Raw genomic sequence first — 22,874 nt, forward strand, 5'->3', positions numbered from 1 at the left:
GGGCGGGGAGCCGGGGGTGCGGTGCCGGGCCGGGGTCTGGGCCGGGAGCTGGGGGGGCCGGGCCCGCGGGGCCGGGAGCCGGTCCGGGCCCGCGGGGTCGGGAGCCGGTCCGGGGTCGGGAGCCGGGGGGGTGCGCCGGGCCGCCGAGGGCCGGCACCCCGGTTCACCAATACCGACCCAGGCTGGAGCCGCCGGGGGGCCAGCCTGGGCCGCGCCTCCTCCCCCCACACTCCTCCTTACCCGCTTCAGGCTTCCTGCGAATCAAATGTTCGCAGGAAGCAGGGGAGGGGGCGGAGACTTTGGGGAGGGGGCGGAGTTGGGGCGTGGGTGTGGGCGGGGCTGGAGGCGTGGGCGGGGCCCCATGGAGTGTCCTCCATTTGGAGGCACAAAATATGGTAACCCTACTCCTCCCCCCATTATTCTAGCCCTGGGCCTCTCCTGACAGCTGCAATAGACTGTACCCCGCACTGCGGTGGCTTTTGTGGTGAAGCATGTGCACTAGTGATTAGACCATGACACTGTTATTACTCTTTTTCCCTCCCTGCTTAACCTATGCCAGACCCCAGATCTCCAGGGAGGCAGGCTTATGACTTAACCCCTGTGGGAACCCATTGTGTGTGTGTGGACCCTTGTCCATGTGAACCTTTTCTTGAGCAGCTCTCCCTGAGGAACAGCCCCTGGGAGAGCTAGGGCTGAGGAGGGAGCAGGCCTGCCAGAGGGGAGGCTGGGCCTGCAGGAGACTGATTCCTCTCTGCGGGTCCTGGACAGGAGAAACCAAGAGCCCAGAAGAGTCAGAAGGGGCCATCGCTGCTACTCCTTTAGTCACTCTAATGCCAAACAGAGGGAATGAAGCTCACCCTGGAAGCCCAGAAAAGCAATAGCAGCAGCCGCACCATTTACACTCGGCTCACCGCTTTGTGGTTTCCTTCCCAGCCACATAGGTACTGGAAGTAGGGGTGCTGCCACATTCCCTAGCTTGAAGTGGTTCCCAACATATAAAGGGATTGCAGTTGGGTTCAATGGCTCTCAGCTCCCCCACTATACAAATTGCTCCAGCACCCTTGCCCAGCCATACAAATTAGAAGCTTCTCTTTTATAAAATCATAGAATCGTAGGACTGGAAGGGACCTTGAGAGGTCATCTAGTCCAGTCCCCTGCACTCATGGCAGGACTAAGTATTATCTAGACCATTCCTGACAGGTGTTTGTCTAACCTGCTCTTAAAAATCTCCAATGATGGAGATTCCGCAACCTCCCTAGGCAATTTATTCCAGTGCTTAACTACCCTGACAGTTAAGAAGTTTTTCCTAATGTCCAACCTAAACCTCCCTTGCTGCAATTTAAGCCCATTGCTTCTTGTCCTATCCTCAGAGGCTAACGAGAACAATTTACCTCCCTCCTCCTTGTAACAACCTTTTACGTATTTGAAAACTATTATCATGACCCCTCTCAGTCTTCCCTTTTCCAGACTAAACAAGCCCAGTTTTTTCAATCTTCCCTCATAGGTCATGTGTTCTAGACCTTTAATTATTTTTGTTGCTCTTCTATAGATTTTCTCCTATTTGTCCACATCTTTCCTGAAATGTGGCGCCCAGAACTGGACATAATACTTCAGTTGAGGCCTAATCAGCGCGGAGTAGAGCAGAAGAATTACTTCTCGTGTCTTGCTTACAACACTCCTGCTAATACATGCCAGAATGATGTTCACTTTTTTTTGCAGCAGCGTAACACTGTTGATTCATATTTATCTTATGGTCCACTATGACCCCCAGATCGCTTTCCGTAGTACTCCTTCCTAGGCAGTCATTTCCCATTTTGTATGTGTGCAACTAATTGTTCCTTCCTAAATGGAGGACTTTGCATTTGTCCTTATTGAATTTCATCCTATTTACTTCAGACCATTTCTCCATTTTGAATTTTAATCCCATCCTCCAGAGCACTTGCAACCCCTGCCAGCTTGGTATCATCTGCAAACTTGATAAGTGTACTCTGTATGCCATTATCTAAATCACTGATGAAGATATTGAACAGAACCAAACCCAGAATTGATCCCCGTGGGACCCCACTCATTATGCCCTTCCAGCATGACTGTGAATCACTGATAACTACTCTCTGGGAATGTTTTCCCAACCAGTTATACACCCACCTTATAGTAGCTCCATCTAGGTTGAATTTCGCTAATTTGTTTATGAGAAGGTCATGTGAGACAGTATCAAAAGCTTTACTAAAGTCAAGATATAACACATCTACCGCTTCCCCCCTATCCACAAGGCTTGTTACCCTGTCAAAGAAAGCTAGTTGGTTTGACACGATTTGTTCTTGACAAATCCATGCTGGCTGTTACTTATCACCTTATTATCTTCTAGATGTTTGCAAATTGATTGTTTAATTATTTGCTCCATTGTCTTTCCGGATACAGAAGTTAAGCTGATTGCTCTGTAATTCCCCAGGTTGTCCTTATTTCCCTTTTGATAGATTGGGACTATATTTGCCCTTTTCCAGTCTTCTGGAATCTCTCCCGTCTCCCATGACTTCTCAAAGATAAAATGAGAGCTAAGGCCCTGCGGTATTGGTCATACTCACCCAGGGGCCAGCAGGCTTTGCAGGCCCCACTACCCTATGCACTCCTCCCCCTGTACTTTTTCTCCATTGGGTCAGTGCTTCTCCTTCCTAGAGAGCAGGGCGGGTAGGAGAGAGCCATACCACTCCGACGACAGCCAGGCAAATGACCACGGCGAAGGAGGCGTAAGCAGAGTAAGCACTGGCGTTGATGTCAGGGTGGCGGGTCTGGTACAGCTTGAGCATGCAGAGTCCTGCAATCATGTACATGAAGGAGGTGTCTGTGAAAGGAAGAGAACAGAGAGAATGAAGACAGGGTTTTTCCTTACTCACTGCCCAGGGGACTGGGATGGCTTTTCGGAGAGTGTCTGTAAATCAGGGCCGAACCCATGGGCCAGACCCTTGGCTGGCAGGTATAGCGCCCTGGAGCTCTGTCAATTTGCTCTGGCCGTTCTCCAATTTGCACTGTGAGTTCCCCGGGTGCTGTGAACCAATGCAGAATGAGAATTAAGTGCTTGGAACACGCCAGTGCAACACAGGCCACGTGGGATTATTGCTGGGAACAGACAAACTGACCTACAGGGAGACAGTTTCCAGCCAGCTGGGGCTGAGGTCCACATGTTAGATACATGGGCCACTGACTCTTCTGGGAGGTAATCAGGAGCTGTCAGGGCCTCAGAGGCAAACAATTTAGGCCTTGTCTATGCTACCTTTGAATGCTGAGTGCCAGAATTGAGGGGAATCATGATTCTTGCCAGCAGAGTGCTAGCACAGTCACCTAGACAGTGTATCATCAACTGGAGTACAAAAAACACATCATTCACTAACTGGTCCCTGCACACCCAACAAGTGGGCAGGCTCCGAAGAGGTCTGCAGACCTAGCATCCCGGGGGATGCCAAAGTTCCACTTGGCTGATCTGCTTCAAACCTGAATGTGTGAAACCTGAGCCCTCCTTCCCCATAAGTTTCTCCATTGGCTGGGGTTCTCCACTTACCAAACTGGAAATTAGAATAGTTGGGGCAGACATGGTAACAAGCACTGAGAACCCCTTCCATCATCAAAGCAATGCCCATGGCATAGAAGAGACCAAAGTGTTTGGGGATTCCATATTCCTGGAAGAGGAGGAGGGAAGAGAACACAAGGGACATAGTGTCAGATCCTCCCTAATCAGAGTTTACATTCCTATGGAGCTCAAACTACATTTTACACACACTCACACTCCAATGAAGGGTAGCCACCTTTGGGGTGTCTCTGGCAGCACACTGCCAGGCTGCTTAGCAGTCTGAGATCCAGCCAAATGGAACTGCAGGGACGGTTGAGAGGGCAGAATGCAGCTGACCACGGGGGAATTTGTCAGTATCCTGATACTGAAAAACCCCAGCCCAGATTCCTCACTCCCCTGCCCCTTGTGTGGGGATTTACACCTGGGCAAACGGAGCACACCATGGTGTAAGGCACGATCACGTCAGACGAGTAGCACTTTACACCCATTTTCCACAGATGCAAATGAGAAGACAGGTGCAAGGCAGTGGGGAATTGAGCCCCCAGCCCTTCTGAGAAGAGATCTTTGCCAGGACCCAGTTTAGGTCTCCTTTGAAAGTCCAGGAACACAGATCCCCTACACCAGTGATTCTCAAACTTTTGTACTGATGACTCCTTTCACCTAGCAAGCCTCTGAGTGCGACCCCCCCCCCCCATATAAATTAAAAACACTTTTAAATATATTTAACACATAAATGCTGGATTCAAAACAGGATCTGGGGTGGGAGCTGACAGCTTGTGGACCCCCCAGATAATAACCTCGTGACCCCCTGAAGGGTCCTGACCCCCAGTTTGAAAACCTCTACCCTACACCATACCGGGGTAATTGTTTAGAACGGAATCGGAGGAACAGCACCACCTACTGAAGCATCAATGCCATTGCTGGCAGTACTTACAGCCTCTAATGTCACCCATACACATACTGGGCAGACACAACACCTCTTTGCTGAGATCTGATAAGACCAGAGCTGGAAGCAGTGCTTAATTTGTAAGGAAAGAGATGCTAGGCCTCAAGCAATTTTTTTTTTACATTCATAACTGAAGCAGCAAGCTTAGAGGTGCCGGGCTCAGCCTGGGCACAAATTAAGCACTGGCTGGAAGATTACAGGTTCCTAGATCTATGGTTAAAAAAAAAGCTTCCTGTTCAGTGTAGCTCAAGCAGAGCCAGCCAAGTTCCTGTGGAGTAAAATGGACTTGTCTCCACCTCCTTGCAAAGGAGCGGAGAGGTTCGAGTCTCCCCCTGTGGCTTTGTGCTCTTCTCAGGGGACGTTCTGAACTTCTAAAAAAAATAAAAAATACCCTGTGGTAAACAGGGGAGGTTCTCCATCCAAAGCTGATTGCTCAGAACTCCTCAGTCCCTTTGGCAGGGCCGAGAGCAGGCTCTCATTCATGCTGCATTAATGCTCCATGGAGTGACGTGTTTGGCACCCGGACGCCATGCGGTGATGGCCACATTACAAATCTAAAGCGGCGCTAACTAGAACAGGCTCCTGCCCAATGGCTCTACCCCCTCTCCTTCCTTGGAGGGCCCAGCTCGGCTGTTGGCGGCCATGGCAGCCGCCTGAAAGGCGGTAACATTTCACCACAGCAGTACCCATGCGGCACGCACAGCTACACCGAGCACAGAGCCGGCGCGCGCCTCAGAATGCAGCTGCCACCCGGCGAGGGGCTCACTGTCCTCTGCCCATGCAGGCCCAGCGAGGAGTCCAGTCACAGGGCTCGCTCCAGAGGCAGAGAGCCTCCTCCCCTGCCGAGGCTGAGCGGGGGCACATTCCGTACCAGCGTGTAGGTGTCTTTGGCTTCCAGCGACTGGCGGTGGAGAATGTCTCTGCGCAACACGATCAGCAGGAAGAGGAAGCCCAGCAGCACGTGGCCCACGTTGCTCAGGACGTTGTTGAAAGCGCTGCAGGGAAGAGGATTCCCCCGAGAGTGAAGGGATTTGTGGGGCGAGAATTACATACTTTAAACATCCCAGAGGACATCGTCCCACACCCAAGGTGATCCACCCCAGCAGTAAATCCATTGATCTTAATGCCAGAAAAGCCCATTGTGATCCCCTGCTCTGCTCCCCTGCACGACACAGGCCACATTAAACTAAGCTAAAGGTAAAAGGCCAGCGGAAAGGTTTGGTTCGGCAGGGCGAAGGCTCCCGCCCTCCAGCAGTCAAAGGCTTCGGCAGAGCTCTACAAACAGGGGTTGATTTTACATGCTGCGCATGCGGCAACACCCAGATACAGCAGATTCAGCCTGGCTCAATGCTGGACTCCTAAGCCCCAGAGCCCCTCTGCACTGCTGTTTGAAATGGATCGTTTCTCTGGATGAAAGGTCTGACCCGTACTCCTTCGTACAGTCGCTGCTCACTTGCGTGCCTGTGAAAAGGTCTGAAAAATGAACTTAGCTGCAATTTGGTGGGTTTGCCTGGGTGCCCCATGCTACATTTTCCCTGGGTGTCTCTCTCATATAACTCAGTGGAAAGCCACCCCAGCAACTGCACAGAGAGGCTCCAGTCCCATCCCTGAACGTATGGTGACCTCACACTGACTTTATAAGCTTGGCAGGTACAAAATCTTGCCTTCCCTGACCCCCTCTGAAGGGGTATTAAAGAAAGGCAATGGCCTTCCAGCATGCACCACCACGAGGATGAATCTTAAGTCTAAGTGAGTCAGCCGGCGAATGGATACAAAGGGTTCACTCACCTCAAGACCCCCAGAGGATGAGCACAGAGGAAGTTATAATAGCAGATATCCTGGTTACCAGTTACATTCACCACCTGCAGAGTGGAAGGGGAACTGGTGTTAGAGCTGGGGTGAAGTGCAGTGTGCACAAGCTGAGGAGGAGGGCAAAGTGAACCTGATCAGCATAGATTTAGCATTTCATAGCAGTATCCAACCACCACTGGCTGCAACCTAGCCTAGTGTTGTGCCCAGAAAACTGCCTGTCACAATCCACTCACAGTTAACAGACACGTGTCATGGACTGAGCGTCCCTGTCACACTGAAGCCTTGAGATAGAATTCAAGGCACTTCCAACAAACACACAGGCCTGGCTCTTGAAAACCCCTCTTGTCCTGCTGGACGTGTGTCTTCTTTTAAAGAAACACAGGATGAATTTTAAAGAGCCAGGGCTGTAGCACAGACATGTCTGCGCCTTTCTGACCACAGGGGGGAGCTTCCCAAGGGTTTCCATCCCTCACTAGCCCAGTTTCAGCGGCCAGCCCATGCATCAGACAGGGCCTCAGGGGCCATCTGCTGAATCCAGGCTTCCAGTCTATAGCATTGACTTTCCTTTATTGTTTTTAATTTGCCTGGTTTATGCGCTTTGGGCCATGTGGCAGATAAGTTTGGACACAGGTACGGCTGTATTTAGAGTTACTGCCTTGTGGCCGGATCCAGACAATAGTGCCTCAAAAATATACTTGCGGGAGCGAACCAGAACTGCTTTGCCCAATCACTGGAACAAAGGAATGGTCAGCCTCAAGACCAAGGCTCACACGTGCACAAGAGATGGAGCTTTCTCAGTGACTGGCCAACGAAGGTGGAACTGGCTCCTGGAACATGTCAGGATGGTGACAATGAACCTCAGTGAAAAACACATTTTTCTCACCAATTCCACAATACCACAGAGAGAGAGTGAGCGTGGGCGGCAGGTATAATAGGATAGAGGAGGCTAAGCCTCCCCTAAGCCAAGCCCTGGTCCCGCCCACACTCCGCCAAGCCGGCAGGAGCTCAGCTCCGGCTGGTGGCCAGCAGGCAGCTGGGGCTGGCAGGTGACTCAGCGCTGGGGCCAGCTAGTGGCTCCTCCGGCCACCAAGGGTGGCGGCAGTAGCGTAGCTAGTGGGGTGCAGGGGAAGCAGCCGCTTCCCCTCAGCACATTTTTCAAAAGCGGAGCCTTAGGGGTTACCTTATATGGCGCCAGCGGGTGGGGCCTGCTCCTCTCTGAAGGGCAGCACGGCCGGAGGAGCCATGGGTGGCGGGGGGAGCGGGCACGGCCGGAGGAGCACGCCAGATGGCCGGCTAGAGAGCAGGGGACGGGCTGTGCTGCTGGGCCCGTTCGGGCCGGGGGGAGCATGTGCGGTGGCAGGGCTGGGCTGGGTGCATGCCGGCCGGCTGGGGGGAGAAGCGGGGACGGGCTGCGCTGCTGGGCCCATTTGGGTCCGGAGCACTCGGGCCGGGCTGGGGGGAGCATGTGCGGCAGCGGGGATGGGCTGGGCGCGTGCCGTCCGGCAATAGAGGGGCCGGGTCGGTGGGAGAAGCGGCGAGGGGAGAGGAGGCTGGGCGCCTCGGTAGCAGCTTTGAGGGAAAGGCTCCGTTTGGCTGGGCTCAGTGCGGCAACAGCCCGGCTGCCGGAGCAGGGGCAAGGAGCACAGCCGGGCTCGGGCAGGTGGGTAGCCGCTTGCTGCTCAGCCTGCCGAGCTGCGAGTCCTGGCCCGGCGGGCACCGGCAGCAGAGGGGCGGGGAAAGGGCTGGCCAGGGACAATGGCTGGAGGGGTGAGATGGGGGGGCATGGGAGAAGAGCTGGATGGGCGCGGAGCAGCCGGAGGAGGAGCCAAGGGGGCCGTGGCCAGAGGAGGAGCCAAGGTGGGGCGCCTTTTTTATGTTTGCTCCCGCTGCTCTTAAAACCTGGCTACGTCACTGGGTGGCGGGGGTGGCTTGGGGCTCCAATAGATGGTGGGTAGTGGCGGGGTTGCGGGCCTAGCCTCCCCAAAGGGGAGGCTCATGTGCTGCCCATGAGAGAGAAAGTGCATGCGAGAATGCTGAGAGGAACAGGGAGAGAGAGACATAGATCTGTGTGGGCACTTGATAGCATTGGGAGGCACTCAAATGTCATGGTGCGGGCCAGCTAAGATAATACAGTCCCTGAGTAAGGGCGGATACAAACAGGATTTGGCCCATAACAGGGATCTCCATCCCCCTCAAAGCAAACCAACCAACCAGAGGCTCATGCTGGTGGGGCTGGAAGACTTGCTGAGTTCACCATTTGCAATACTGACACCCGAGTGTGGCATTTCAGGTGCCCCGCCAGGAGATGGATGTTCTGCCAGGAGCTCGCACTGGATTTGAACTGGCTAGATGCAGGAAGCACCATGCGGGGGTCGCAAATGACAGCAGTTAGAAGCATTCAGCCCCTGACCCAGACAGTGCTTGATTCTGGGGTTACCTGCATTGCTGAACCTCAGAGAGCATTAGGGGAAGAACAGCAGAGGGTCAAGCCGAGGGCAAAGCCAGGGAGCACTCACCGTTTGGTATGTGATGACCAGCTGGATCACAGGCAGTGCATAGAACACGGCGATTGTGATGATGTTCCTGCAGAGGGAGAGTGCAGCAGTTACCACAGCAACCCAGCCATCTGCATGCACGAGAACAGAGTCTGAGCTCTACTTATGGGTCTTCCACCCAGTTTCCCCCAGCCTCTCACGGGCTCTTTCCCTTTATGGGGAGTGTGGTGTCTGGTGGGGAGAGCATTGGACTGGGAGTCAGAACTCCTGTGTTCTTTCCCCAGATCTACCCCTGGCTTGCTGTGTACCCCCCAGGTGTAAAATGGAGATAACAATACACCTACCTCCCAGAGGAGCAGTTGGAATAACAGAGATTCCCGGGTGCAAGGCAATGGAGGGAGCCAAAGCTGTCACACGGCTATTTTCCACAGAGGCATGTAGGCAAGTGGTTGCTCTGTACCCCTTTAAAGCATTCAGGATGAAGACCCACAATGCTCACTGAGATAGTGCCTGACCTCATGGTACATATTCTCCCAGGGCTCTTAACCAACCCCTTCCCCAGCCCTGCAGCTGTTCCTGGAGCTGAGGCGTAACTCATCGACAGAAAGTGTTTCATACCACATCTCTCAACATCAAAGCATGCACTGCAGCCAATAGTCACGCTGCCCTCTCACCAAGCCAGCTCCTCTGCTGCTGTTCAACTAACCCCCAGCCAACAGCCCTTTAATATATATATAGGTTTCAGGTCTTAGGGGTGGGCATAAATGGCGATTGGCAGACGGTTAGGCACGTGGAGCTGCAGGGTCTGGGCCACAGTCAAATACACCGCTACCTCAATATAACGCGACCCGATGTAACACGAATTCAGATATAACGCGGTAAAGCAGTGCTCCGGGGGGGCGGGGCTGCGCACTCTGGTGGATCAAAGCAAGTTCGATATAACACGGTTTCACCTATAAGGTGATAAGATTTTTTGGCTCCCGAGGACAGCGTTCTATCGAGGTAGAGGTGTACTTATGCTAGTAGGTGAAATTTGGTGTGATGCAATGAAGCACAGATGAAAGGTCCCATACGCAGCATGAATGTGCTCAGCAGTCCATGCATACAGATGGTCCCAAGCCCTTGTGTTCACTCCTAAATACATGTGCACATGCCCACGCACACCACACACTCCAAATGTGTACATATACATCCGAGCGACCAGTACTATAGCCGGAAGCTTAGAGTGGTTCCTAAAAAGTGCGTGTGTGCCTCTAAGTGGGCCCCCAAATGAGGGATCCGGGAACTCAATTTAAAGGCCCACATTTGAAGACTGGGCCCAGATTTAGGGACCGGAGCTCATCTGTCTGTCCTCTACTTACCAGAAATAAATTTTGTACTTTTTGCTGACGATTCGCCGATCCTTTCTGGACAAGTCTGACAGATAGAGGAACATCTGCAATATAACACAATACAGGGGAGAGAAAAGGAGAATTCATGAAGGAGAAGGAAATCTTTAGAAAGCTTGAATGCATTCGGATGATCCAAGTGGATGGGTAAAGCTTGTCCTTTCCCTACAGTAACTCTTGCAATTCTCTGAGGAAGAAAGCCCAGAACAGCCCCAAATAAAAGTTCAGAAATTCTCTCTGGAACTAAGATGACAAAACAAAGAACTTTAAAAAATGCTATTAGTATAATTACTTTCCAGTAAGACACCATTCAAACCAAGTTCTGTATGGAGACAGATCATGGGTCAATTCGTCCTTGCTGTAACAATGGATGTACTCACAGAGTTGCCCCAGAGATTAATTTGACCAATCGTAAGTACTGGGGACAAGAAGAGATGGTACATAGGTTTTTGATCCAAGGTATCAGTCACTAGGCTCCTTGTCTTTTCTGCATCCCCTGTTGGTGTTCCCCATCCCCATTCTCTATGCCTATGGCTCTCCTAAGGTCTCAGTATCCACCACCAGCTGCTTGCTTTCTTCCACCATCACTTCAGCCCCTTCATTTGTTTTCCAGCCTTCTAGGTTGCACCATCCTTCACCAAAGCAGCACCTCTCCAGTTTCCTAAACCATGCTGTTGATTTTAGCCTTTGATAGCACTGGTTTTCTATCAGTGCTCTGGGAAAACTTTCTGGGCATTGGAGGGTTATTAAATACATTAATCTGATGAAGGCCATTAATCTACCCTTGAAAGAGCAGAGTTAAAAAGAGAGATGGTGACCAGCAATAATGGCTGGAATCACGGAGCTGACCCCACCACGCAGTGCTCAGAACCAGCCAGACCTTAGTGCGGATAACATTCTTATCGCTTTCAATTTCGGGCATGGTGTCAAAATCGCTCTCCTCCTCCACAGAGCTGTCTGTGTCAGAACCATGTGGGGGCCCACGCTCCGGGGACGATAACTGCCGGCCGCCGCTGGAGCTTGACTCATCTGGAAATGAGGAAGGAAGGGTTCACGGTAAAGGGTAAATCCCTCTGTACACAGAAACAAGGGAGTGTTCACCATACCAAGAGCTTCTGATGGAGGAACGCAGCATACACAGACCAAGGAATAGGTTGGTAGATGGTTGTTGCCCTATCTGGGAATTCCCACAAAATTCTGATCTAGGCTACAGGAACACTCAGCACTGCACGCTCATAGTCCACCCCTCTGCTCTTCCTAGCATTTTCCTGCTCTCTCTCTTTCATTTCCATAATGTTCGCTACTTCTAACTAGCCGGGCCCCTGTGAGATCATGAATCTGAGATGTACTAGCCAGAAAAGGCTGCGGCATTCTGTCTGGTGTTAGCAGTGGCCTCTGAGTACTGCCCTGCAGATAGAGTTTACATGTCAAGCTTTTCTAAAAGAAGTTTTAAAACAAAAAAGAGAGAAGACAATTAAATCCTCCAACAAGGAGAGAGAGTCAGCCCCCAGTCCCTGCGTGTTTCCTGAAGCAGATGGAAACATGAATGGTCCCATGCACAGCATCACCAGCTTGGGGACCAGTTGGCCTCACCTGTATCTTGTGTTGTGTTAGCCCAGGTTGTGTGCCAGCTCTTTGCCCATGTAGGCTCAGGGCAGCAGTGTGGATTGAGCATGCGGATTGTGGTGGTTGAAGAGGCAGGGGAGAGTGATGTCAGCTCGCTCACTTGTTTGAGAGTCTTAAGTGGCCCTTCTAAATTGTCCAGATACTCTTAAGGGCAGAAAAAAAACCCTACTTGAGCAGGGAGTCTTTCGTCATGGATCTGGAGTTAGATCTGGGTCAGAATATATCCCAGAAGAAAGCCCTGACTCTACTCCACTTCCCAAACCCTCATGTTATTCCCTGCACCAGATAAGCACCTGGTTCTGACTTTCTTTCCCAGCAGATTTCACACATCTGCCGGCTGGAATCCAGGTACCATTTTAAGGGCTAGAGTGTGTCCTTAGTGCAGGAATGAGCCAGGGTAGCAATCACATTGAGCACCCGGAGCAGGAATTAAAAATTCCACACTGCTGCGTGAAAACAGAGCCACTCTCTTCCCTAACATCGGTTCAAAACCCTCAGGCTTCTAGACCCCCTGGACCTGATCTCTGCCACCATGCAGGAGACCCAGACCCCTATGTCTTGGTCCCAGAGCTGCAGAGCTGGGGCATTCTCAGAGAGAGCAGTATGGCATTTGGTTAGCACTTTCCCTTCCAGAGGAGCATGGGCAGGCTCAGCAGGAAGGAACTTACAGCCCAGCTCCCTGTGGCCTTGATGGCGGCAAAAAAACCAACAAAAAAAAACAGGGAAAACCACCCTGAGGGAAGAGGAGCTGCCTAAAGCCATGGACTCCTTCCCCTCAGCCCATTCATTGCTCTGTGCTCCTCCCCTTCCCCACAAGCAGTGGGGTTATGTGGCCCCAGTCTCCAAATCAGCAGGCAGCCAGTGGGGAGAAATTCCTCTGCAGACAATAAGACATCTTGGGGCCATGGCAGAGGTGGGGGCTTTCTACCAGACTGGTTCCTTCCCCCAGAAGCAGCTGCCCAGGCAGCCCAGGTGCCAGGAGGTGCCTGATGCTCAAGTTCCAGAGTGTTCCATACCAATAGCTCCGTAGCTGCTTCCCTCGGGGGTGCCAGTCGTGATGGGATGCGAGGTAGCCACAGTCCCGGATCCTGCAACAGATACAAACAAAGAGCCTTTGATCTGCTCAGACCCCATCTTAAAAAAAGAGAGAGACTTGATGAAGGAGGCTCCCCAGTGCGAAGAGGAGCCCTCAACCCACCCTACACCCCTGTCCTATTTACTGTGAAACACAGGCCTCCTTCCCTGCCCACAGAACACATGATAAACCATAGCCCCCTTCTCTCCCCCTCCCCCCGCAGAGGATGCATCATAAACCACAAACCCCTGCCCTTCATTCCACTCAACCCCAATCAGAAGTGTGGCAAACCCCATGGCCCCTCCCCTGTTCCCTCCATACTCCAGCATTGCCAACTCCTGCAATTTTCCCATGAGTCTTATGAGATTTGGGGTGTTCTCAATGGCAATCGAGAATTTCTGCCTTCAGTCTCACAACGTTTTGCCCTTACCCAAAATGGCAGCTAATTCCCATGACTGTCACTGGAAAAGCCACACATGCCCTCAGCCCTCCATGTTCTTTTAGCCACATTAGGTGAAAGCAAGGCTGCTCCCAGCAAAGATGGCAACTGTCTCCCATCACTAGCACTGGGACAGCCTCCTAAGACTCAGAATCCACTCACAGATGCTGAGTTGAGGCAGGGAGAGCTGCCCTTCAGATAACAGCCTCATCTGACTTCGCTCTCCAGGTCTTCCTGAAACACATTATTGTCATGGAGTGTGGGGGAGACAAGGCCCTGCACCCCCGGATTCCTGCGATTCACCATAACTCTCAGACAGCAAAACAGAAGGTTTATTTAGATGACAGGAACACAGTCCAAGACAGGTCTTGCAGGTACAGACAACAGGCCCCCTCAGTTAGGTCCCTCTTGGAGGGGGAGGGGGGCAGGGAGGCCAGAGCCCCATTTGGGCTCCCCTCCATTTTCCCAGCCAGCTCCAAACTGAAACTCTCTCCAGCGTCTCACTCAGCCTCTCCCCGGCTCCTCCCACAGCCTTTGTCCAGTTTCCCTGGCAGAGGTGTCACCTGGCCTCCAACCCCCTTCCTGGGTTCTCATGTTACGTGCTCAGGTATCCTCCCTCAAGGAAAGGTTTCAGAGTAGCAGCCGTGTTAGTCTGTATCCGCAAAAAGAACAGGAGTACTTGTGGCACCTTAGAGACTAACAAATTTATTAGAGCATAAGCTTTCGTGGACTACAGCCCACTTTTCCTCAAGGAAAGTCTCCCATCCCCAATGCAGACAGTCCCAGCAAAACCCCCTTGCAACCTTCCCAGGCCAAACACTCCCCACTCAGCATTCAAAGAACACATCAAGAACATTCCCAGTTCATCACAATTATCAAAGCTGGCCAGCAAGCGAAGGGAGGGACGACCCAAGACTGCCAATATTAGCAAGGGGCAGAGGAAAACATAAGCAAGAAAATCTGTGAGGCTCTAAATCATGAAGGAGCAGTAACAAGTACAAGCCTAGATTGTGAGCTTTTTTCACCCCTCACTCATCTCATTTGGATACACATTATACAGCTGAAATGACCCAGTGAAGCCACACATGGGCTGCAGCACCAATTTACACACAGCAAAGTTAAACTGAATGAGTCCAGTCAGCCAGTCACACCCATCCTTTGGACTACCAGTGTGCAAAGCTGATACATTTTATCCTAATACAGAGTCACTAGGTTCTCTCCAGATACCTTTACTAGATTTACAGGCACATGGCCTGTCTTCAGGTTGATAGGGGCGGCAAGGGGCTATTGCTCCTTGTACTTGCAAGTCTAGGTGCGGGACGTCTTCTTGAAAACCTAGCTAGGTTTTTCTACCATAGTATATGAGGGCCTGAAACATGTTCTAGAGTCATAGAGTTTAAGGTCAGGAGGGAGCATGACCACCAGATGATGTAGTGTGACCTCCCGTATGTCACAGGCCACCAACACCACCCAGCTCCTACCCACTAAACCTAACACCTGAAATGGGATCAAAGTACAACCACCCACAGAAGACTAGACTACTATGGGCCACAGGCAGAGAATAGGAGGGACCGAGGTGCACCAGCACCTGAGGCGCCTGCAATGGCAGAGAAATGATCAAATGAGATATACCCAGACAACCCTGGCAAGGGAGCTGGCACTGTCATTTTCTCCTTTATTTTCTTATTGCTAATGGAACATGAATTTCTGAAATGGACCATGCAGCACAGATGGCATGAAGCAGTAGTTCTCAAACTTTTGTACTGGTGACGACCCCTTTCACATAGCAAGCCTCTGAGTATGACCCCTCCCCTTATAAATTAAAAACACTTTTTTATATATTTAACCCCGTTATAAATGCTGGATGCAAAGCGGGGTTTGGGGTGGAGGTTGACAGCTCGTGACCCCCCATGTAATAACCTCGTGACCCCCTGAGGGGTCCCAACCTCCAGTTTGAGAACCCCTGGAATACTGCATGTTGTACATGTGTGCAGGGTTGCATATGCATAGGCACAAGAAAACCTTCCACTCAATGACACTTGACTGGCATGACAAGTTATTATAATAGCATGATTGCCAGAGTGTTAAAGAAACAGGCTGCTGCAGTATTTGTCACAGGTAGGTACAATCCTGTCCAGGATACGGCTAGGCACTGCATTTGGGGGTTGATCCCCTGTCCATTCCTAATCTGCTACCTAGCGAGATGCCACCCTTTCTCCACAGATGGGAACAGTTTGTCCTCATCGCTTTTTGAGCAGTCATCTTTTGTGGCTCCTGGTCTCTTGAGGAAGTCTCTCCTCAGTCACACGGGGTCACTCCTCTCTAAGTTTAGACTGTGCTTTGAACTTCCCACTTTCCACGTCTATTTGATGGTAACTGATACTGTGTGTACAAGGCAGCGAGTCTTTGTGAGAGTGGGACAGACTGGGGAACCTCCAGGCAGGAGAGAGAGAAGCAGACAGCGCTGCTTTAAATTCACCTACCTATTTCAGCCCCACTTCCTGGAGCAGATGTAAGTCAGTTCTGGAGATGCCAGTTTGCTCTGTGGGGAAGCTTTTGGGTGTGGTGCACTTTGTGACAGGATAGAACAACTGGTTCCTCCAGCTCTCTTCTCCTTCAACAAAGTCTGAGAGCGAGGAGGGGAAGGGAGGGGCCCAAGGATAAAGCACAGCTCAGAAGGAAGGCATTGTAGAACACAAGGGAAAGGGGAACAAGGACACAGGGTAGCAGGATATTCAAGAAATGGGGAGGAAAGAGGGGTGACAGGAGAGACAAGTAGTGTGAACAGGGATACGTGGCATTCTCGGGGGGGGAGATGGATGGGCAAGGGCTATTCCAGAGGGAGGGAGAGAAAGAGGAGTGGGGTGTATTCTGAGGAGCAAGAGAAAGGAGCAGGGCAAAAGAGAATCATGGGAAATTCCAAGGGGTGGGGGCAACTGAGGGCAGGCCAGGAGGGGCTGGGTATTCTGAATGACAGAGGGCCAGAGAGGGGAGCTGAGCAGGGGGGCAGGGCATTCCAGACGGAGGGAGGAAGGGATAGAAATACTTAACATGCATGTAGCATTTTAAAAGTGTTCACAGTGCTGTGCAGACACTAACTATGACAGCCCTGAGAGGCACAAGGAGACCTAGATAGGTAAACGCACAGAGAGATGAAGTGACTTGCCCAAAGCCACGCAGTGAGTCAGTGGAAGAGCCAGGCTGAGAACTTGGGACCTCCAGCCTCCCACTCAGGACCAGAGTTAAAGCAATGCTGCATGCAGTCAGCCATCAGCCGGAACTCTGAGACATGAATCACCCCCATTCATCTAATAATTAATTCAAATCCCTAATAATGCCAATTTACATTGTTGTTTACTATTTCATTCTAGTATAAAAAACTTCCAGTTACATGACTGTGCTTAGCCAGTGGTAAATATTAGAGCAGGGGAAAGTTGGGTAGGTGGTTGCTGGGGTGGGAAGCCAGGTATTCAAGCTCCTCCCACTGTCAAAATGTAATTCTTCTCCCCTCCTAGGGGTGGAGATGAAAGGAAGGAGATGCATTTTCCCCTGTGACTAAATCTTCAACTTCCTCCTAGGCACTAAACATTCAGACATAGCCTCCCATATCTCTCCAGGAATCAGAAACCCCAACTGCCCCCTATGCTAGAGCAATCAAACCTCCCAGTATTAGGGGCTTTGTCTTATATATGCAACTATACCCTCCTCTCCCCCCTCCCCATAAAAAGTGTCCTGATTTTTCATACTTGCTATCTGGTCAGCCTACCCTACCCCACCTGCCAAAACCACCAGCTTCCCTTAATGACCTCTACGATGCAGTCATGCTTTTACAACATACAAATCTGCATGTTGAAATGTGGGTGCCGTGTAAAGTAAACAAGACGTAATATCAAAGTAAATACCACAAGCGATGACGCTGTGCTAACTGAATTAGTCATTTGCTCCTTGAACTCTATAAACCCTGCCTTTTAAAAAAAAAAAAAAAGACCCAAAGCTTAGATTGGGCAGGACACATTTCAGTCCAAAAGAAACATTCCTGTGGCTAGTATGAGCAACTGAATATACTTGCTTAGACAGGTGACTCGGCCAGGGAGTTATGAACCTTAATCTGTGTTTTGTGCATTTTAATAATCCAAATCTGTAAAACACAAATCAATAGAGCTCCTGCCCACTCTAGATTCCTCTGTTTAAAATGGCTATTGTTCAATGGATATAGCTCTGTTCGTAGCGGACAAGCGTCTGCCTCGCAAAACCATCACAAACAGCACTAAGTGCCCCACTCCTTCCCCGGCATTAGCCCCATGGATGGAATGCCCTTTGTGTGTCTCATGAGAAATTAACTTCCCTAGAACTGGTTTGTCCAGAGCAGGGTTATATAGCTCAGTAGGGAACTCCAGCACTAAAATGCACAGTTAACAAAAGACCTTGGGGTGAGTGGACAAGGAGAGGTTTGAAATTCACTGAAGGTAACAGGGAAAAGCTGCTGTTCTACACGGGCAGAGAGCGTCGCAGCATTCTCTACCCCTTGACATTGTAGCACAGTTTATGAGATGCTTACCATCATCAGGACTGTATCTCCCAGCTGAAGTCTTCCTCTGAACCCTGAAAACAAGCACAGACAGTACTCCTGAAAACTCAACAAACACTCCAGACTTCAGCCACAGTAGCATCTCAAAAGCAAGATAGCAGCACTGCGCAATGCTTTAGAAAACAAATAACTGTTCAGGGCTGGGAAATGCAAACCCCAGTCTCCTGCTATCTAGATCTCCACTTCCAGCAATGCCTAACAGACAGATCCAATCGAGAAAAGGGTTCACTTTCCTCTGATGCATCAGCTACTGGCCACAGTCAGAGGCATGACCAGTGATGCGATCTAATACGGCACCCTACCCTATGTCCTGTGTACTGGTAAAACCCACCTATCTGCTTTCCACAGCCCAGCTTCCCACACTCTGGAATCCACATGGCTTGCAAGGGATCTGAATCAGTATAGTACACAGGAGGTAGCGTTCATGGAAGTTACTGGAGAGGATCCAGAGAGCTCATCCTATTTTCTGGCGGTGGCCAGCACCTGGTACTTGAGAGGAAGGTATAACCAACCCCCAATGCACCTGGCCAATTGTGCAATGCTTGGCATGGGGTGGGGAAGAAGATTCCTCCCTGCTGAGCCCTTATGTCCTGGAACAAAAGATACGCTTCACTTGAATCATTGCCTTAGCCGGCAGCTTGCGTAACTGCTGACACACTGGGGTTCCTTGTCCAGCACCGCTTTACAATCATGCCACGTGCTGCTAGGGCAGCTGGCACAAGGAATCTCGCTGCTGGGAGCTCCTGCAGGGTAGCAACACCCCTCCTGCTGCCTCACTCGCCCCCGAGGGCTGCAGGGGTGGGCAGGGATGAGAGTACACGCTAGCCATGCCAAGGACATGTAGCCCACAGCTTCTGATCCCACAGCCAGCAAGCAGCAGAAAAAGGGGAGGAAAAAGCCACCGTTGGGTTGGCTGAGGAAGGCTGCAGGAAGCTTTGGCCTTTCTCCAACAACAACCTGCAGCAGGAGGAAGCATCTGGTACCATCTCAATGGCAGGTCTCTCCCCTCAGTGCAAGGCAGGAGCTCGGGGGAGAGGGGAATCAAGGCATTGCTGCGCTGTGAGCGGGGCTTGGCTTGGCAATTTAACAGGTTCCTTGCCTCTCTGGTGCTCTGGAGGCCTCTGCTCTGTCCTGGTTATGTCATGTTTCTTCTTTGCCCCATAAAGGATTGCAGGCAGAGTAAGTACCGATGGACACACATGCAGCAGATGCCTGGTATCTCTCTAGTGCCCTGGCACTTTCCTTTCTCCCTGAGGGCTGGGGCACAGGGTGCCAAACGCCCCCCATTCCTCCCTCACAGAAGGGCCCATTTGGTGGCCAGGAACTCCCTTGGCCTGCTGGGCTCGGACGCCTGGCTCACTGAGGGGTGAGGCGTTTCAGCTGAGGAAGAAAAAGCCACAGGCGTAGCCTGAAGGTCGTCACTGTCCATCTGCTTCACCCACCTGACGTAGTGCACAAAGGCGACGATCAGTGAGCCCAGGTAGAAGGAGAGGAAGCTCAGGAAGCTGAAGAGCATGGCTTGCACATAGTCAGACTCTGGGGAAGGGGGAACAGGAGGAGGGTCAGCTTACAGGAAAACAGTCCCCTCACAGCTAGCATCCCTGGCCTGCTCCCTATAGCACCTCCTGCTGGTAGAGACTGCGACTGAAATAGCTGGTGAGTCTCCCACTGCCAGTGCCCCAGTCTGCATGGACTCCAGTCACTGCAAGCGCCACCATGCCCCTCCTAGCCAGCATTTCTTCCCTGCCGGAAAAGGCTGGTGCTGGAATTGTTAAGAACATTCCCTCAGATGACACCCCAGTCCTTGCTGTGCCTCCTGCTGGGACTGAATTAGTTGGGAGCTCCCACACACCGAGTGCCCCTGTCCTAGTCCCTACCACACCTCCTGATAAGAGAAGCTGAGAGTGGAACACCTTGGAGCTGCCCAGCAATTCTGGACCATACGTCAGAGAGACATTAACCTTTAATAGAGGGTGCAATGGTCACTTGAAGGCTCTTCGTTCGTTGTAAGTTCCAGGTGTGGTTGCCCTTTCCTGTAAGGAGCAAGGGGCACTGGATCAGAAACACATTATTTAACACGGCTGGGACTCGTTCACCTGAGAAGTAGCCAAGACCCCGCACTGTTCTCAGATGTACACATTTCCATTTGCATGAGGCTAGAATCCTGGCACAACCGTATGGTGAACAGCCACATGTCACCATTTGTGGTGACGCCACAGGCATGTCTGGAAAAGTCTTCTCATGGCTCTTGCTCTACCCTACATCTTTACGCTAGAAAACTGTGATGCTGCTGAGGTTTCAGTTGGCTGAGCCCAAAGTGTATTTCATCATCACACTCCTCCTTATAATCTATGGGATTTCGCTCTCAGTCTGCGATCAGGCTGCAAAGCTGTGGAACGCACCTGGAGACTTTGACATCCATAGAGAGGTGATCAAGGGTGCTCCCTTGTTAAAGATCTCACACCGCAAGACTTGCCCTGTATCCTTAGACGAACTTCTCCTGCCTCCCTCCAGAACTGTTGTGCAGAATGCTGTGTGTGGGTTAGGTGCCACCCCCCACTACAGTGGTGGGTGCATTTCAGTGGCAATGCTATGTGTAAAATACTTCATGATGGACGGAGCTGTGCAAACCATAAAATACTGCAGAGAGTCACACACAAGCATCCGCACACCCTGCTCCAGGTGGGGGGAAAGCCTGGTGAACTTGAGCAGCCCATTGGTTATAGTCACACTTCTCAAAGTAGTGTGAAAATTCCTCACAGTGAGAGGATGGGTTGATGGGTGCATGGAATTGTGGATTCGATGCAGAGGTTACCATTATGGCTGGTTGGCTTTATGCCAGTTTAATATGCGTCCTGTGGATCTGAAATACTGCACAGAGCTTAGAGCAGGGGTTCTCAAACTGGAGGTCGGGACCCCGCAGGGAGTCACGAGGTTAGTACATGGGGGGTCGCGAGCTGTCAGTCTCCACCCTAAACCCTGCTTTGCCTTCAGCATTTATAATGGTGTTAAATAGATAAAAAGTGTTTTTCATTTATAAGGGGGGGGCACACTCAGAGGCTTGCTATTTGAAAGGGGGTCACCAGTACAATAGTTTGAGAACCACTGGCTTAGAGCAACGGACAGGAGCTAAGAAAATGTAAATGAATCAGAAAATGAACATAAACCTTGTTCAGGCTACAGGGTGAGGGTAGGAGTGCAACATATTTAAAATACATTTCCCCCTGCCAGGCCTGTCATCACTCCAAATCAGCCACAGTCTGTGCACCACACCCACAGAGTGTACATCGTCTCTCATCATATGGTCACCTTGTGCCTCCTCCAGGGAACGCCTCATGTCTCTCCCCTCTCCTGCTCCCACAAGGCCTGCTCTTCTTCTCACCTACATCTTGTCAAATCCATGGCTCACCTCTACTTCCTCCTTCTCTCTGGCAACACCACCTCCTCTCCCTCCCCCACCCTCACTCTTGATTACTTCAAATTTGAAATAGAGATCCCTGCCAACCACTTAGTCTCCTGGCCCTCATTTGACCTTTGATCCTGGGCTAACTGGCCCTCTGCCCAACAAGTCCTCTCCCTGCATTGTAGCTTCACTAAGTTCCTCTCTCTGGCCACCCCATCATTTCACTGAACATTGCAAGCCCCTCTCTCCTATTTCACCACCCATCCTGTTAATTCCCAACCCTGGCTCACATGCAACACCTGCTTCTTCTCTTCCTGTTCCTGTACCATTGAATACCTCTGGAGAAGGACCATGTGGACTATCTCCTCAAGCAAGGACGGTGGGAGGAGGAGGGAAGTTTTAACCAGCTCTGCTTGATTATCAATCTGACATTTACTTCTGAATGGCTCACTCATTCAGACCATGGCAGCCCTCTCTTGCTCACAGAATTAAACTTTCCAGGTTTTGTTCTCCCTCTCAAAGTGCTGCACAATCCCACCATGGCCTATACCTCGTCTCCTTTTGCATTAGCCTCTCTCATAATCTCTCCTCTCCAGGGTTTTGAGGCTGATGTCATTGGTATTCATTTCTTTCTCCACTCTCACCCTCTGTGCCTTTTTCCACACTCCCCCAATGCATGGAGTTACCTCTTTCTTGTCCTGCCAACCACTATCCTCTCATTATTCAAATCCCCCTAAAAGCCCACTTCTTCCGAGATGCCTGCAAAAAGTGCACTTATAATTACTGGGTAAAAGCAAGACCTAAATGTTTCCCCTCTAGTGTCCCAGTGCATTCTATTTTCTCTACTTTTCTCTTCTTCTTGGGGCAAACTCTGCCCTTAGTTTTGCATCTTCTACAGAGCCGAGCACACTGTTGGCATTGGCCTGCATGGGATGACTATTATTAGTTCATATCCATAGTATCTCTCTAAGGGCTTGCATGTGCATTGACAGAGCAATGTAATTTGGGGGGGGGGGGGCAGGGAAGGTTCTATCACCAGCTGAAAACAATATTTAGTTGTTTTTTTTTAATTACTACTTTCTTCCATGTCCACAGTGGATCAGCTTAGTAATTACCAATCACAGGAACCACTTCTTTTCTCCAAACTGTCATCTCAACTCTACGGGCTGACCCGATCCTATGTACAGCTACAGCTCCTGGATCCACCCCACAAGATTTGCAAGAAGCTCTGGGTCTGCAAAGCTGCATTCTACCCAGACTCCTCCTCTGGGATCTCCCATTTGCCTTCGTTTCAGTGACCCTTCCTTGTAGTGGCTCCCTTTGGTGTACACTATTGCCATTCCACAGGAGGGCCACAAACAGTAACATAAGGTGTTTACCCTTCCCCACCCCAGTGGTGCAGTATGCCAGTCCCCTAGTTCATCTTACCCTTGATAGAGGAAGGCACAGAGCCCCCGCAGGCATAGTCCTCTGGCTTTATGACAAATACAACAAAGAACTGCTCGCCTGGGAAATCCTTCTTCTGCACAGAAACAAACAA

At 51.0% G+C, this 22,874-nt stretch overlaps 1 protein-coding gene across 2 annotated transcripts in view; it reads right to left on the reverse strand.

Annotated features, from left to right (window-relative positions):
• SIDT1 (SID1 transmembrane family member 1) overlaps positions 1-22,874 on the reverse strand; it is a 100,295-nt gene that overhangs the window by 19,528 nt on the left and 57,893 nt on the right. For both annotated transcript variants that reach the window (XM_034788177.1, XM_034788168.1), the window contains exons 7-18: positions 22,763-22,856; positions 19,893-19,964; positions 19,374-19,467; positions 17,902-17,945; positions 12,846-12,917; positions 11,084-11,232; positions 10,177-10,250; positions 8,837-8,903; positions 6,297-6,370; positions 5,380-5,503; positions 3,554-3,671; positions 2,703-2,839 (exon numbers count right to left, since the gene is read on the reverse strand). In XM_034788177.1, coding sequence (XP_034644068.1) covers positions 2,703-2,839; positions 3,554-3,671; positions 5,380-5,503; positions 6,297-6,370; positions 8,837-8,903; positions 10,177-10,250; positions 11,084-11,232; positions 12,846-12,917; positions 17,902-17,945; positions 19,374-19,467; positions 19,893-19,964; positions 22,763-22,856 — 1,119 coding nt within the window. The remainder of the gene's footprint in view (positions 1-2,702; positions 2,840-3,553; positions 3,672-5,379; positions 5,504-6,296; positions 6,371-8,836; positions 8,904-10,176; positions 10,251-11,083; positions 11,233-12,845; positions 12,918-17,901; positions 17,946-19,373; positions 19,468-19,892; positions 19,965-22,762; positions 22,857-22,874) is intronic.

Source organism: Trachemys scripta, chromosome 1, assembly GCF_013100865.1.
Source record: "Trachemys scripta elegans isolate TJP31775 chromosome 1, CAS_Tse_1.0, whole genome shotgun sequence".
Taxonomy (NCBI): Eukaryota; Metazoa; Chordata; order Testudines; family Emydidae; genus Trachemys; species Trachemys scripta.